The sequence below is a fragment of the Anser cygnoides genome, chromosome 7, assembly GCF_040182565.1.
Source record: "Anser cygnoides isolate HZ-2024a breed goose chromosome 7, Taihu_goose_T2T_genome, whole genome shotgun sequence".
In the NCBI taxonomy this organism is placed as follows: domain Eukaryota; kingdom Metazoa; phylum Chordata; class Aves; order Anseriformes; family Anatidae; genus Anser; species Anser cygnoides.
This window is the reverse complement of record NC_089879.1, coordinates 37,852,600-37,869,309: the sequence shown is the minus strand read 5'-3', so window position 1 is coordinate 37,869,309 and position 16,710 is coordinate 37,852,600. Positions and strand designations below refer to the sequence as shown.

At 38.2% G+C, this 16,710-nt stretch overlaps 1 protein-coding gene across 4 annotated transcripts in view; it reads left to right on the top strand.

Annotated features, from left to right (window-relative positions):
- SEC24C (SEC24 homolog C, COPII coat complex component) overlaps positions 1-15,883 on the top strand; it is a 34,987-nt gene extending 19,104 nt beyond the window's left edge. For all 4 annotated transcript variants that reach the window (XM_048060030.2, XM_048060031.2, XM_048060029.2 and 1 more), the window contains 16 exons: positions 427-554; positions 3,241-3,379; positions 4,879-4,994; positions 5,315-5,439; positions 5,690-5,881; positions 6,813-6,906; positions 8,108-8,224; positions 8,702-8,872; positions 9,210-9,306; positions 9,592-9,737; positions 10,223-10,361; positions 10,988-11,106; positions 11,339-11,518; positions 12,144-12,335; positions 12,761-12,850; positions 13,275-15,883. In XM_048060030.2, the coding sequence (XP_047915987.2) occupies positions 427-554; positions 3,241-3,379; positions 4,879-4,994; positions 5,315-5,439; positions 5,690-5,881; positions 6,813-6,906; positions 8,108-8,224; positions 8,702-8,872; positions 9,210-9,306; positions 9,592-9,737; positions 10,223-10,361; positions 10,988-11,106; positions 11,339-11,518; positions 12,144-12,335; positions 12,761-12,850; positions 13,275-13,415 (2,186 nt within the window). In that variant the 3' untranslated portion in view covers positions 13,416-15,883. The remainder of the gene's footprint in view (positions 1-426; positions 555-3,240; positions 3,380-4,878; positions 4,995-5,314; positions 5,440-5,689; positions 5,882-6,812; positions 6,907-8,107; positions 8,225-8,701; positions 8,873-9,209; positions 9,307-9,591; positions 9,738-10,222; positions 10,362-10,987; positions 11,107-11,338; positions 11,519-12,143; positions 12,336-12,760; positions 12,851-13,274) is intronic.
- Positions 15,884-16,710: the final 827 nt, after the last annotated feature.

The window sequence follows — 16,710 nt, the reverse complement described above, 5'->3', positions numbered from 1 at the left end:
AGAAAGAATTTAATCTTTTTATTTCCCATGACTTTATTTGGAGATTTTAAGCTTCCTTAAAACTTCAGAATCCATTTCTGTAATCGAGTGCTTTGCTCTTCAGCCAGACTTACAAAATCAAGCACTAGAAATGTCTGAGTTGAGATCTTTGCCCGTAGTAAGATTTAGTCTGCAAAAAGAGTGGAATGGGAATACTTTAGAGGTGAAGTTGATATGGAGTCAAATTCACTTGTTTTGAGTTGAGGGCTTTTATTATGCTTAGTTAGTTGTAAAGAGGCTTTTGGTTGGGAATTAAGTTTTATGTCTTTGGTTTTTTTGGATACATTCTTATTCTGTGACTCAGCAGCAAAACTGAAGCTATCTTGATTTCTGTTCTTAATATAAACTTCACTGAAATTTGTTGGCATTTTTTCCTTTGTTCTCCAGGTAACGCAAGCCCCCGCTATATAAGATGTACATCATACAATATTCCCTGCACATCAGATATGGCCAAACAGTCCCAAGTTCCTCTAGCTGCTGTCATAAAACCACTGGCTACCCTACCCCCAGATGAGGTGAGAACTGTATGTGAAGTCACACATGCACTGTATGCAATCTGAACTTGTCAGGAGAATGCTATTAGATGTTCGTATTTTACAGATAACCTTGTTTGACTTACGACAGTAGGCATGTTCAAGTAACTAAGCCTAGGTAAATGTTGGTTCTCTCACAAGTGTGTGGCAGAGATCTGTAAGGCAAAAGAACATTGTATTCAAAACGTTTAATATTTTGATTGCTATGAGAATCTCAGCTTTCTTTTTTGCAGTAACTGTCGAGCATCATTCTGACCAAATGACCACAATACTAGGATGCTAATAAATGTGTGCACTTTGAGTTGATCTCAATTTCTTTCTTGGTCTACAGTATTGAAATGGTAACAAATCACTGATATTGTTTTCTAGGATATCAAGTTGTGGAATTGGATGAGAATGTATCAAGCAGTGCTGGTTAAGCTGCCTAATGTTGTGTCCATGCACAGCACTGTGTGGGATAACTGACAGCGTGAGACTGAGTTCCAGGCTCTGCTGAACTGCACTTGAATTTCTGCACTTGCTCTGTGCACCTCTTGTTTCCTTCTAGGTGTCATATGTGGCTAGCTAGCCAGCCTTTTACCTACTCTATCTGGTTGCTGAGAAGATAAAAGCTTTGAGAATATGAGAGCTGGAAACTGTATTAAAAGTATGGCAAATACTCTGGTTACTGTGTAGCATTAGTTTACTTAGAGCAGTGACATAAAGACAAATATGCTTGTGAAATTTTAATATGTTTGCAGTGTTCTCTGTGTTGTTAAACTGAACTTTAACATCTCATGAAGAAAGGAATGTTTTCTGGTGTTTAAGGGTGGTTTTTGTTTCATTTGACTAATGTTCCTAAACTATGATTTGGATTCTGAAAATTAGTTTGCGATAAAACTGAGTTCTGAATTTAATTTCTGTATCTGGCTGGAGTTTAAAAGGAGAGTAATAGGCAAATGTGATCTTTCTTGAGAAACCTGGGGGCACATTTTCAGACAAGTTTTACAAACTAGCTATTAGCTCTCATGGTGTGTTTATGCTTTGAACAGACACTTGTGATATCCAGAAAAAACATGTCTAGGATCGGAAAATTGTCCTGGAGTTTGGTGAGCTTCCAGTATTAGGAAGTTCTTTATGGCAAGGGCAAACTCCCTGTGGAGGAGCCCTTCTGATAGATGTAGGCTCAGCTGTTGAGAGCAATAGGATTGTAAATAGAGCTAACGTTTAACATATCAGTAGTAAGAGGATAAATAGGACTGGTGAAAATGCAACATCTGGATAAATCTAGAACCTGTGAAAATTTCAGCATCTGGTTGCGAGATACAGGGCCTTTGCCCTATGTTAATACACAGTTCAGAAAGGAAAACTTGGGAGTTTTATAAGAAGTATCTGTGTGCCTTCTGGTAGTAAGTGGTAAGTAGCAAGTTATGTATAGTACTGCTTATTTTGGCGGGGGGGCTGGGGGGGGGAGAGGCTTATTGTGTGGAAACTTAATACTAATATTGCCTAGCAATCAGAAAACTTGAAATTTTGTTTCCTTGGAGGAGGTCAGCCTAGTGGGTAGGAACTGAGACACACAGGCAGCAAAGCCATTGTATTGTCAATAAATGACTAGTGGGGGTGAATGAGAAATTTGATACATCTGCAGCATGAAGAAGAAAGAAGCATCAAGGGCATTTGTTCAACTTACGCTCAAGGAATACATTCTTTCTTAAAAATGATCAGAGGTTTACGGTGCCTGTAAGAATTAAAATTGAACACCTTGAATGTCATACTTTAAAAGTAATTAAACATCTTGAGCTAGATTCTTAGTTACTGAAAGGTGTCTTGAACTGTGAATGTAGCTTGTAGCTTGCAAAAGCTCCGTCTTAATCATTTTAAAGTGCTTTTGCTCATTCTGAGGTTAAAAAGCTGAAGAAGTTGCCAAGCATCTTACTCTGGTTTGGCTGCAAAAAGACTATATTGCCAGTAATAGTTGAAAAATGGTCTTGCTACATGATAGCAAGTCCTTTAAAATTACACAGTGGTGTCAAGACAAGAAGAACATAAGGATATGTTGTATTTCATGGAGGACTTCAAAAATAAGTTTTAACCATTTAAAATTTTTAAGATAATCTGGGTGCTTTAAATTCTTGAATTTGTGGAATGTAGTGACTGGCTTCTATTTTGTGTAAAAAAAAAAAAAATTGTTTTTTTATAAGGGAAAAACATAGGAGGTAAAGAATTGTTTTTAAAAAAAAAAAAATCAACTTGGAGTGAGGTGGAAATTGTGTGTTCGCTCCCATGATGTTATCACAGCTGTTGTTTGCATGGCTTCAGTGTCCACTTGGGATCCATCTGTGCTGTGCAGCGTGGCTTTCCTGCTAGAGCTCATGCTCCTCAAGCAGGCTACTATATAAGGTGGTGCAACACCATGCCCAAGTACTTCTTTGTGTGTAAGTGGGATAGCCCATTATTAATGACTGCAGCCCACAAAGGAACTGCTGTGTTAAGAGCTTGAGCTGAAAAATACTTGTAAAATACTTGTTCAGGCTTCCCCTGCACTTTCTCCCACAGCTGCCAAAAATGCTAAATTCTATACAATTTACAAGGAAATAGTTTTAAGCTTTGCAGTATATGTGGTCACTTATTTCTCATCATCATGTGACCTTTTTATTTGTTTTTTTTTTTTTTCCTGTTTCCACAGACCCTTCCTTATTTAGTAGATCATGGAGAATCTGGTCCTGTCCGATGTAATAGGTGCAAGGCCTACATGTGCCCTTTTATGCAGTTTATTGAGGGTGGAAGGAGGTTCCAGTGCTGTTTCTGCAGCTGTGTCACTGAGGGTAAGGCTTCTTCTGAAAACTAGCCTATAGGCACTACTGTAGTGATCTTCAAAAAAAAGATGTGAAGAAATGAATCTTAATCATGTTACGGTCATATCTAATGTATATTATGCTGTAATGTGTTTAATGTTGGAAAAAAAGATTAAAACATGTTCACTGCTCAGTTATTAAATGACGTTCAAATTAAGCAGGTGCTTATGTTTTGTAGTTTTATCATACCAAATGTTTTAATGTGAGGTACTTGTTGCATGATGTATAGTGTTCTGAGAAATTATTTGTTATTGAGATGAATATCTAGTTAGTAGCATGAGTTAGGATTTTGTTCTGGCTCACAAAGCCTGTTTGGACACTGCTTAGAGATGAGATTGTAGGTAAATCTGCTACAGTTGAATAGGAGTATTTAATATATGCCAGTTTATCTTCACTGCTCTTCTAAATCAATACAAACATGCTCCCTCTTAAGCAGAAGTCATTGTATGCTGCTTATAACATGATGTCTGTAGATCTGGTTTGTATGTACAGTGGTAATGCGGGGTACAAGGAACTTGTTTTTGAGTGTTTCATTTGGTAGTACTGATGGCTTTTAATGGACTGTTTGATCTCATCATCTCAGTTACGCTGTACAACTGTTTGTATAGGTCCATGGCAAACCAAAATAGGAAGCTGACTAGGGCTAGAAGTGGTCAGTTCTAAAAAACCAAAAACTTCTTGATTTTTTTTTTTTTGGTCTGCATGCATGCGTTCCCTAAACATTCACTCAGCAGCTGTATGAATGGCTGTACCTGCAACAACTGAGCAGGTGTATAAAAGGGAGGGATGATACAAGATGTTGTGAAAATCTAATGTAGTTGTACCTAATGCTTCAGAGCAATTCCTGTTTTCTGTGAAAAAGAAATCAAGTAATTAGCTTGTACTGGATGCGTACTTAGAGAGTAGAGAATGATATCTGCTTACATATAGAGTGTTAATGGTATCACAGTGTTCTTCAGAACTGTTGAAACTTTGATTGTTTTGAATAACTCATAATAAAAGGAGGGGCTCAGTTTTTTGGTATGTCTGAACTGTCTCAGTAATAGTGAAGCCTGTAGCTTGTCGCAAATTCTATTGCAAGTCATTTGTTACTACTTTTACAAGTAGCAACAATTTTTTTCTCCTTTGGACTAAATCACTCTCCTATTTTCTCCTTTGGACTAAACTCAGAAAACTCAAAGTGCATGTTGCAGTGATCTTTCTGATATGAAATACCAAATCAGAATGTAAAAGATTCAAGAAAAATACGATAGTGACTGTAATGTCACCTGGTGCATAAGACAAATTGGAAGCAGTTCATTTGTATTTCTTGGATTTAATGATACTTTTAATTGCATCAATATTTCTTGTAATACTTGCATGGTAGCACAGAGGTCTAGCTAGCTATTTTTCCAGGAGTTTTATTTGAACCATCTGTGACAGTGCTTATCATGGTTTGTTACTGAACTTCATGTTTTTTCCTTCCCCAGTGCCACCTCACTACTTCCAGCATTTGGATCACACTGGCAAGCGAGTAGACTTCTATGATCGACCTGAGTTATCATTGGGGTCCTATGAGTTTCTGGCAACAGTTGACTACTGCAAGGTACAGTAGTATGTGTTAATTACTATGTTTTGCTTTTAAATAAAAACCAAACATTTTCTGAAAAAAGTCATCTGCTGTATGTTGAGAGATACCAGAATTTGTCAGGGTACATAGCAGTGCTCCATTTCAAGCACAGTGCACTTATATTTCTGTTAGATGGGCAGGAATGTGAAAGTAATCTGAAGAAACAATCACTTCTCATGAGTGAAAAGTACATGAATACTGTTAGAGTTTTGACCAGCATTTGTTTGTCCATGTTATAGAGCTGTTGTGGTTTGCGTTACATGGCCTTAATGTGACTTCTTCCCCCTCTTCCACAGAATAACAAATTTCCTAGTCCACCTGCTTTCATTTTCATGATTGATGTGTCTTACAATGCTGTGAAGAGTGGCTTAGTGAGGCTAATATGTGAAGAATTGAAGTCACTCCTAGATTACCTGCCCAGGTATGTACGTGTACTATTGTAGCCAGCCGAAACGGGGGAAACTCACTTTCTCCTTTTTAAAAAAGCCAGGGGTTAAAAAAAAAAAATAAAGATAATCCTGTCAAGCTTTTGTTTGCAGAGATCAAGCAGGACATCTGAGTACCTTTCTAGCTGAAAGATTTTTCCTTCCTTTTGTTTTCTCCTTTACCCCTTATTGTGTTGGATACTGTGTAATGATTTTGCCATCTACTTAGAAGTATGTCTCTTACAGAGAAGGAAACATGGAAGAATCAGCCATTCGAGTAGGCTTTGTCACTTACAACAAGGTATTACACTTCTATAATGTGAAGAGCTCATTGGCACAGCCACAAATGATGGTTGTCTCAGATGTGGCAGACATGTTTGTGCCACTCCTTGATGGTTTCCTGGTGAATGTGAACGAGTCCAGGACAGTTATTATCAGGTAACAGAAACTGAATTATGTTGTGTAGAGTAAACATTTTGTTTGGTAGACTTAAGTGTTTCATTTAAAAGTGTCATGTTCACTGCTTATTTGTTGTGTTATGTGCCTAGAAGTCACTACAGTGACTTCTTACAGTGTTTTCCTATACTCTTTGAGAAAAATTCATAGGGTGTAAGGGTTTATTTGGCTTCCAGACCAGCTTGGCAGAGGCTATATGTAATGGGATTTGGTGCAGAAGTGTATTTCTAGGGGAGGAAAAAAAAATAAAATGGTGGAGAGTGAAAGTTGTAGGAATACTGAATCATTATCTTTAAGACCAGGTAAATTATAAACTAAAACAACAAAGGTGTCTGATTTTGGTTCAGTGGAAAAAATTGAATGAGCAGGATAGAGAAGGTAAAATCTAGAAGGAAAGAAAGAAAGAAATTAACAAAATTTTGGCAAGCTATCTAACACTATACTTGAATTGCAATTGATTTATGGTGTGTAGGTAAGTAGGTTTTGGGAACTAGACACAGTTCATGTTGTGAACGAAAATTACCTGCCTGTTCTGTAGTGCATTAACAAGAGCAAGTACAAATCTGTGAGTTAAGTCTATTAATCTTTGAATAGCACATAGGATGTTTGGCAAACAGAGGTGAAGTGTTGCTAGTCTCTCATAAGAGTTTACCTAACAATATGCATTGGAATATATTAAAAGAGCACAAACAGCTATTGAAGTATGAGTTTTTTCACACATAAGCAATGGGATGGCAAATACTGTGTTTAAAAAAAAAAAAACAAAAAACAAACATATCTTCAGAAAATATAGGCATGTTAGGGACTTCTGTTTAAACCACCTCAGTCTCATAGGTCAACAACTAATTAAACTAAAACTGTGGCTTTACCACTTCTATAGAATCTTCCTGAATTCCTCCTTTTTCTTTGCTAGTTTGCTGGACCAGATTCCAGAAATGTTTGCAGACACCAGAGAAACAGAAACTGTTTTTGGACCTGTGATTCAAGCAGGACTGGAAGCGCTGAAGGTTGGTAATTGCAATGTCATAGCAAATTTTCAGTCTGCTTACTCTGAAGTTCATGTTCCATTATTCTCTACTAAGAGTTCTAAAGCTTTTAGTAAGTCTCCTTGTGGTAGATGTGCTACATATAGTCCCTTGGCCTGTTAAAGTGCAGTTACCTCCAGTTCTTTGTAGCCAGCTATCTCTTCTCTACATAATTTTTTTAAAGCATTTTTGCTCAGAGTACAAGAAATGAGGCTTAATCTTGGTGACCTGGCAGCATTTTTGCTTTGAACAGTTTCCAGAACCTACAGAAAAGACCTTCCAGTGTTAAAACCAGGTGCTGAACTCCTTCATATGTAATTTAGAAGGAGTTCTGTAACACGGTGTCTTTCTAATCCTGTGCTGGAAGCTCTGGTATAAATTTAAATAAAAGGAGAGAATGCAATCTGTTGAAGTTGTCCATACCAATGTGTAAAATTTTATTACATACCAGTAAAATTTTCCAAAAGTTCTTCCATTCCAGTATTTCAGGTAATTGCATGTGTGACCTAACTCAGACTTGTATGTATTGATCAAATGGATTTCCTGTATGATTTCACCCAAATCTGTTCTTATAACTTAAATTTGTCTGTCATATAAGTCCTTAGAAGTCTCCCCTAAACTCAGGTTTGGTAACTATTTCAGTCAAGAAGCAATTCAAACTACTAATTGATTGCTCACTGCTTGTATTAGAGAAAATAACCTGCTAAATATTGGCTGGAGTTTACAGAGACTATTGATTTAAAATTAATGATCTTTTGAAAGTCAGATTGACATCCTTTTCCATTTCTGTGACTTGCCTTATTCCCACAAATTCAGTAGCTATAAATGAGAGAAGAAAGCAATCTAACTCATTTGTGCAAAACTTGTTGTAGCTGAGTCCTGCTTTTAGAGAATTTACTGCTCTTTGTCTCCTTAAAGCCAGACCTTTTCTCCCTGCCATGGAGCTAGCACAGGTCCAGTAGAACTGAAACTTCCTTTTCTGTAACAGATCATCAAGCTGTGCTCCCTGTGATGGGTACCACTGATGTAGCCAAGTGATTACTGAGCCTGTGTGTAGTACCTTCTTGACATAAAGAAATGAAGTAATAAAGATGCTTGGATGTGTGTTCTTGAATCGCATTTTGGCCTGAAGGTTTTTATTAAATGTTTCTAACTTGAGCAATTTCACCCCTCTCTTCTGTAGGCAGCTGAGTGTGCTGGCAAGCTCTTCATTTTCCACACCTCTCTGCCCATTGCAGAGGCCCCAGGGAAGTTAAAGAACAGGGACGATAAGAAACTGATCAACACAGATAAGGAGAAGGTAATAACGATGCTTATGATTCATTTCTACATTATGCTCCTTATGGGATAAAGTAGCTCTGAAGTATCACTGAAAGAATGAGAAGGGTAGCATGCAGTGTAACCATCACAGCTAATATCTTTTAACATTACGCTTCATTGGCTGTTCTCAGGCACAGCTGTGTAGAGTTGACATCATAAGAATAGCTCTGGTATAAGAAGAGGAAGTAGATCTATATTCTTATACAGGATAAAGTACTATAGATGATGTGTTAAAGTAAACATACAGAATTTAGGATTAATGCAAGATGTGTAGTAATTTTTATGACATTACAGTCATTTTCAAAGGCAGGGTCAGGAAGAATGTCGTATAATCGGAATTTCGCAGAATAGAGACTTGAAGTGTTACATCTGTTTTTTTTCCTGTGATTATAATCTGCCTCTCACTTTCCTTCTCTTAGCACAAATTTTTGATCTTATCTCTGATTTCCTTTCTTAGACTTTGTTTCAACCTCAGACAAGCTTCTACAACAACTTGGCTAAGGACTGTGTGGCCCAGGGCTGCTGTGTGGATCTGTTCCTATTTCCAAACCAGTATTTGGATGTGGCAACACTAGGCATAGTAACTTACCAGACAGGAGGCTCCATTTATAAGTATGCATATTTCCAGGTAAGAGCTCCATTGAGTCAGACTGGTATTTGATTTGAGTAAAAGTTACTCTTTAGTTGCCAGTTCTTTTTTTGTTGTGTAAATCATAGCAAACAAGTACTTCTTGGGAGATAAAAATGCTACTTCAAGTTTTTCACCAAAATGATTTTGTTAGCTTTGTCTTTACACAATCTCTGTGAACAACAAGCTATGCTGTTAACTTTTAGCATGACATTATATTAGTATGGCACTGAGCTGATTTTTAGAGTAAAACTGCAGGTGGTGTCTTTTTTTTTAATCGTGATTTATGGAGCAGCTCTGATTTATGGTGAAACATGAATTATTGATTGTGTTTTAGCTGGAGACAGACCAGGATAGGTTCCTGAATGACTTGAGAAGAGATGTCCAGAAAGAAGTGGGATTTGATGCTGTGATGAGAGTACGCACAAGCACAGGTGGGTGTTAGCATGAATGAGTCTTAATAAGTTCACTGTTTTAAGTATATCACATGGGAAGTAACAGATTTTTCCCCTAATTTAAAACTTTTGAGATTAGGCTATGCAAAAAGCTCTCTTACAGCTTTGAACTTCTAAGCACTTTGTCAAGAGTGAACAAAAATTCCTGTTGAAATCTGTCAAGATAATTAGTGTCCCTAGTGACAGGATTTTCAGGGCGCTACAGGCTGTCTTGTTATTCTATTGAAAAGTGCAGCTCATTTATCATGTATCCTTCTTTCATAGGCATTCGAGCAACTGACTTTTTTGGAGCTTTCTTTATGAGCAACACAACTGACGTAGAGATGGCAGGTTTGGACTGTGATAAAACCATCACAGTGGAATTCAAGCATGATGACAAACTGAGTGAAGACAGTGGTGCACTCCTTCAGGTGAGGCAGGGAAGGGTGAAGGCTTCCATAGAAAAAGGAAAGCAGTTAACAATTGAAAACTGTCAACAAAAATGTATCAAAACAAGAACCAAAGACAAACTGCAGGAGTGTGCCAGTTGCAGAAGAGGATGATTTTCGCTCTAAAGCTGAATTATTAGACACTCAAGGAACTGTGCATTCTTTATGTCATTTACTGTATCCCTAACCTTTCAGAATATATGGTCTCAGGGTGACCTAGAAAGCTTCAATCCACAATCTGTTTTCAAAGACAACTTTCTGTGATACAGACTGCTAACGTTTGCTGCCTGTTACCTTTCATTGACTCATTCTTAGCATATTCTTTTAACTTACTGTGCAAGTCCTCTACATAATCTTCTTGTCCGGACATCTGAATCCTGATTTTTAATGAGGTGTATTCAAACCCTGCCTTTCTTACTGTAGCAGGACCTCACTTTCCTATATCTTGGCATTTTTGTCTTTTGCAGTGTGCTCTGCTATATACAAGTTGTGCTGGACAGCGACGACTCCGCATTCACAACCTCTCACTAAACTGCTGCACGCAGCTTGCTGACCTCTATCGAAACTGTGAGACAGACACACTCATCAATTACTTGGCTAAATATGGTAAGACTAAATATGGCAACAAGAAACATAACCTCTAATTGTGTTAAAATGCCTGTTGTCATTCAGTGACACCTGTTTAGTCTTTTTGCATCAAGTGTCAGGTGGCAATCCTGATGTTTCACTTATCGCAGCTTTGTGCTCTTTCCTATAGTATTGTTGTTTAGGGCAAGAAGTACAGATAGAGGATGTAGGCTTATCCATCCTACAAAATCTTATCTATATTTTTTAAGAGGTTTGTATTGAAAGCTGTCTGAACTCATATTTATTTTTGGACTGGTTTAATTAGTTCTTCTGACTTCCCAATTTTTCCTCCAGGAATAGGAAACGGTGGCCTCTGTTTATGAATATGGGTTAAATATAATACTTGTATGTATTGTACTCTTACTTAACCTTATTTGTACCTATGATTCTAAGTGTGTTTTAAAGCATATGAGAGATGGAGAGTAGAAGTATATGTAATAAGAGGGGGGTAAATGAGCTTCTTTAGACTTTCAGTAGGAATTCATCTCTTTCATTACTACAAAAAAAAACAACAACTTAGATTTGTTTTGTGGAAGTAGTGTTTTTTTACTGTTCATGAGCAATCTCTTGATAGCTGTCCATTTCTGTCCTTCCTTTCTGTGCAGCATATCGTGGAGTACTGAACAGCCCAGTAAAGACTGTCCGAGATGCACTGATTAACCAGTGTGCCCAGATCTTAGCTTGCTATCGAAAGAACTGTGCTAGTCCATCTTCTGCTGGCCAGGTAAGCACTAATGCTTTAAATTTGAATCAGGGGCTCAGGTATTAAAAGGGACTGTGAGCTTCTTCCAGAGAAAAGTTTTGCACTATTGTTGCAGGTCCACATTATAACTACACTGTCAGTTTTCACTTCTCACCTATGAACCACACTGTTGGCTCATGTAAGCCTTGTTTTGTCGAGCATAAACTTATTCAGCAAGAGAGCTGGCCAACTTCTGTCTGCTTCTGACTTGTAGCTGATCCTCCCTGAATGCATGAAGCTGCTTCCTGTGTACTTGAATTGTGTGTTGAAGAGTGATGTCCTTCAGCCTGGTCCGGAGGTCACGACAGATGACCGTGCCTACATTCGCCAGTTAGTCACATCCATGGATGTGGCAGAAACAAACGTTTTCTTTTACCCAAGGCTTTTGCCCGTGGTGAGTAATTCAGGTTCTTAACACTGGAGACTTGCTGTTGTCTTGACTTACCTTAAGGACTGGCATTTGTATTTTATCAATGAAAAGTAATTTGAGAAGTATTTGGGATCTGCCATCTGTTAGGATACTTCATTTAATTCTTTTCAGTGATAGGTACATTACTGCCTCTTGTGAATTTGCTGAAATCTTCTCTGAGGCGTGAGCATGTGACAAGAACCTTTTGATTCTTTGGTAGTCTTTCAAAAATCCTAAGCCATCTTCTAATTTTATGTAGTAATTTTAATTGTTGCAGGGAAAATCCACCTACTATTCTCACTTTTCAGTAATATAGTTGCTGGAATAACAGTAAATACCAATTAGTGCTCCAGGAAGCAATATCGGAACTACAGAATACTTTCACAGCAATCTTCTGTTCTCTTTTGCTAACCAAGAGTTTGTCATCTGCTTCTGTGTCATGTTCAGTAAGAAAGCTAAGCTAAGCAAATCAATACTTCAGTCTGAACTATTGCAGTATTACGAGTCCTAGCAATTGGTAAACCACTGGGGTCTTAGTGGCAGAAATTTTCAGAACTTAATATGGTCTTATTTTATAACCTTGATTTTTTTTTACTTCACTCTAAAACAGACCAAAGCAGATGTTGACAGTGACTCCTTACCAGCAGCAATCCGCAACTCAGAGGAACGTCTCTCCAAGGGTGACATATACCTGCTGGAGAATGGGCTGAACATCTTTGTGTGGGTGGGAGTGAACGTGCAGCAAGGCCTGATACAGAACCTCTTTGGAGTGTCATCCTTCAGTCAGATTAGCAGCACTTTGGTGAGCTGGGAGGCAGTGCGGGAGATGCTGTCTATGATAATCGCTCAATAGTTAAAACAACGAGAAAGAAAGTTGGGAAAAATTTAAAGATAGGTTCTTATTACTAACAATGAGAAGCACAGATATGTGAAACTAGTGGAGACATCCCTCATCTGGGCATGTTGACATTGTTTTGGCTGGCTTTATTTGACAAGCCACATTTCCACTGACAGTAAGGAGAACAGGTGATACATAAATGGGACTAAGAATTGACCTTCATTTCTGATGCTATGCTTTATTTTCTTTTGATTAGCTGAGGTCAAAGAAATTTTATGCTAGTGGTGGTAAATATATTTGTAACGTTATATAATACGATGAACTGCTGAGATTTTTTAAATTGCACTCTATTTCTTTGTCTAATGGGAATTGAATGTCTTTAATTTCAGAATACCCTGCCTGTCTTGGAAAATCCCTTTTCAAAGAAAGTACGATCTATTATTGACATGCTTCAAGTGCAAAGATCCCGCTACATGAAGGTAAAAATGTTGTCCCTCATTCATAGCTCTAAGTCCCCTTCTTTTACTCTTACTAGAGCAGGTGATACCAGCCTTATTCATGTAAAGGCTAACACTGAGCTTACTCTTAAAACTGTGAGTCAAACATAAGTTTTCAAGCATCTAAAAAAACTTCAGGTGTTAGTTTTGGAGTTCTGTGTTTAACGTAGTTCTAAAACTAGAATTATTTCAGACTTAATATGCTACTGCACAGACCACATACCATGTGCTATTTTCCTTCTAAATATGACTGAGACTTAATCCAACTTAATTATAGAAGTGAAAACACATAAGCAATATATGCAGTGGTTCTAGTTACCTTCGTTGTTTTTTTAGCTTTTTTTCTCTTTTTCTTTCTTCTGGAACATTAATTCTGCTAACTATCCACTATTGCTTTTGTTTGTAGTTAATAATTGTGAAGCAAGAAGATAAGCTGGAAATGCTCTTCAAACAGTTTTTGGTGGAGGATAAGAGCCTGACTGGGGGAGCTTCATATGTGGACTTCCTGTGTCACATGCACAAGGAGATTCGGCAGCTTCTGAGCTAGAGGAGGGAGTGGTGCTGGAACTCAGCAGTGACATTTCAGCCTCAACTAATGACCTGATCAGAAGGCCCAGTGCCCTTAAAAAGGACAACGTAGAAATCTGTACAATTCCATAATTTTTAATACACATTGCATAAGCAGAAATCCGTTCAACCTCTCCCAGTCCCATATGAGAGAATTTTTTTTTCCTGGTGAGGGCTAAAAAACAAACAAAAAGGCCTTTGATACCAGGTCTTTTACTTGTATCTAAATTGTTTCCTGTGCTTGGCAGGAGTTCACTCCCCCGCCCCCATGCTCGCTAATCCTGTTGTAATGAATGTAGTTTTTTTTTCAGTTCACTGTACATGATTCAACATTGGGTGAAAAAGCGACAACTCTTCAAAATTTCTGGTAGTTGCTGTGTGTTTGTATGGGCGCGTGTGCATGCTCTAAGTGTGAAGAGGGTGCCCAGGTTGGGAGGACAGGAGGCATGTCAGGTGATGGTAGATAAAGCAGCCAAACATTTTGCCTCTTTCTCTTTTTAGAGGGAAACGTGACGTTGCAGAGCACAAATGTATCGTGTGGCTGTCTGAACCAGAAACCCTTGAAAAAAAAAAAAAAGTGGTAAGCCAGGAGGCAGGAGGGCAAATTTCTTTCCACAATCTTCCCTGTACTATAAGTTTCTGTGCAGATCTGTACTGGAGGAATTAATAGTTCAGTAAACAACAATAACTAGCTTCTGAACAGCATAGGGGTAGAGTCAGAGCTTCCTGTTGGTGTGAGTGGTGACTCCTTTCCTTCTCATTGCACAGCTCTGTGATGTCCTACTTGATCCATGTTCCATGGCCTCTCTTCTTCTGCAGAGCTTACCTGTCTATCCAGATGGTGATGGGAACAAAAGCCTCTTAAGGTTAAGCAGAAAATACTTTTAAACAAGGTGATGTGTGGGAACTGGATGAAAAGGAAGTGGCCATTTTCAACTACACTATTCTGAATCGTAGTAAACAAGCAGGAATATGAGTTCTACTGATGCAAATTTGAGACTGCTTTGGACCCTGTATTACAAGCTTTGGACCCTGTATTACAAGGAAGGGGATACAAAAACAGATTTAGACTGCACTGTATTAAGTATTGCTAGTACCTGATTTCAGTTACTGGACAGGATTGGGGCCGTAGTGAAGAGTTTTATCACTGGATGTTTATGCCCTCCCCTATTCAGCCTAGCGATCAGCTTGCACGAAACCTTTTTATAAGCCTGTTTGTTAAACTAAAATACCTCAGATTAGTCCATCCATTTTGGCCACTCTATCACTCCATTCTGCACGGGTGAATGAGAAGACTCCTATAAAAAGGGAGCGAGTGTAAATCAAATTCAGAATCCTAAGGGCTTTGATTATTCGCTTTTGAAAGGGGGCTTGTATATTTTAGCTTGAACACTTAACAAGTGTTCCTAAAATACCCAGGAGTTTGAGCCACCAATAGTACTAAAAGTGTGGTTGGATTAAAGGAGATATGACCTGGGCTTGACATCTCGAAGGAAAGCCCTTGTTTAGATCAGAAAAATACTTGACTGTGGTTTTAGTTCCATATACTGTAGCATGTATATAAATCCATTTTTCTTCTAATGCTGCTAGTTTGTCTTCCCTCCCATCACTACAGAGAAAGGGGAGTATGAAAATTGTAATGGAGAAACTTTCACAATGACAGAACCTTCCTCATTTTTGTATGAGTGTGGCTGACTTTTTACTCCATGTATTGCCCTCCAGCCCAAAATCTAGAGGATTTTTAACCGGGGGTGAGGGGGGAACAACTTCCCAGGAATATAAGGCTCAACAACCACAGACTTCCACAAATACTAATTTCTAGTATTAATATTGGGGGGTGTGGGGGTGGAAATGAGATCATAAATGAACCTTTTGTTTTCTTCACTTGTTTTTTCCAATGCATCTTTTAATTTGTAAAGAAATAAAAATATATTAAGATGTATTTTATGTCATTGTTAGTAAATAAACACTGCTTATTTTTCCAAACCCTGTATTTTGCGGGAGGGAGGAAATGGGAAGGGCTGAAGTCTAGCTAAGTGGTCCTTTACAATCCAATCTTTTGCTGACCAGGTTCAGTCTTTTGTTTTCTTATTCACAGTGAATGACGGTAAGAAATTCAACAAGAGCCAACAGACAAAAGGCGTGCTGTTTAATCTCAGTGTTACTTTGCTTAGATGAACAGTTTTAACTTTCTGCCCCTTCTGAACTTTCATTTTGCAAAAACTTCCTTTTTCTGTTCGTTTTTTTCTCTAATTGGAAAAGTGTGTTACCTTGTGACAATGCCAGCTTGAAGACTTCTGCAGTCTTCATTTTTCAGAGAGAGAGATTTCCTACTTCAGAGTCAAGATAACAGGGAAGCTGTTTTTCTTTTTTCTCCTGTTTCTTGGGGTTTGATTTTTTTTCTTTTTTTCTGACTAATTGCAAAAATAAAGTTCAGACTGAACTGGCAGTGCAGCTGGACTGTAGCCTTAGAGCATTGATACTGTACACTTTATTGATAACCTTACAACAGTGTGTATGAAAGCACAAGACAGTCATTGCTATGAACATCCAATTATTTGGTTTGCTATGGAATATTTCTCAAATTAGTCTCATACAGAATGTGCATTATGTTCAGAGTCCACTACTGGAGAGATAACGTTGCAATAATGATGGGCCTTGTGCATCTTGTACCTCAATTTTGGAGTAAATTGTGCTTGCAGGAATCTTTGTGGTAGTACAATGTGTATGGAGATTGCCTTGCTGAGCCAACGTCTACTGGGATTGAGCCCCTGTTCTGCTGGGATTGAGCGAGTGATGGAGCTGATGGGGGTGGCACGCAGGGTAGTCTTTCTGCACTGACTATCATGCTTCTGAATCAAGTCTGAGCAGTGTTAAGACCAAACTTCCCAAGTGAAAACATGAATATTCCAGGTGTTTTAGCCTGTTCCTTAAAGGGAGTGCTTCTGTGCTTGTGTCTGTATTAACAGGTGTCTTTTATTGCCTACATCATAACCTGATCCCACAATACTTGCAACTCTCTCTTAAGGGAACGAATTTGAAGCCTATATCACTTCTATTACTAGCAAATCTAGCATTCTTCTGTTAGATTTTTATAATGTAGTCTTAAGTCAACTTTGCAAATATCAATATACCACTTAGATAATATTTTAATATCAAGAGTTATTCCAGGTTGGTACGGAAGAGCAGCTTAAGTGAACTTTAAACTGAGGTGTAGCTACTCAAAACAACCCGTTCTCTTACTAGATGTTTTGTTTGCCCTTTGTGGCCGCTAG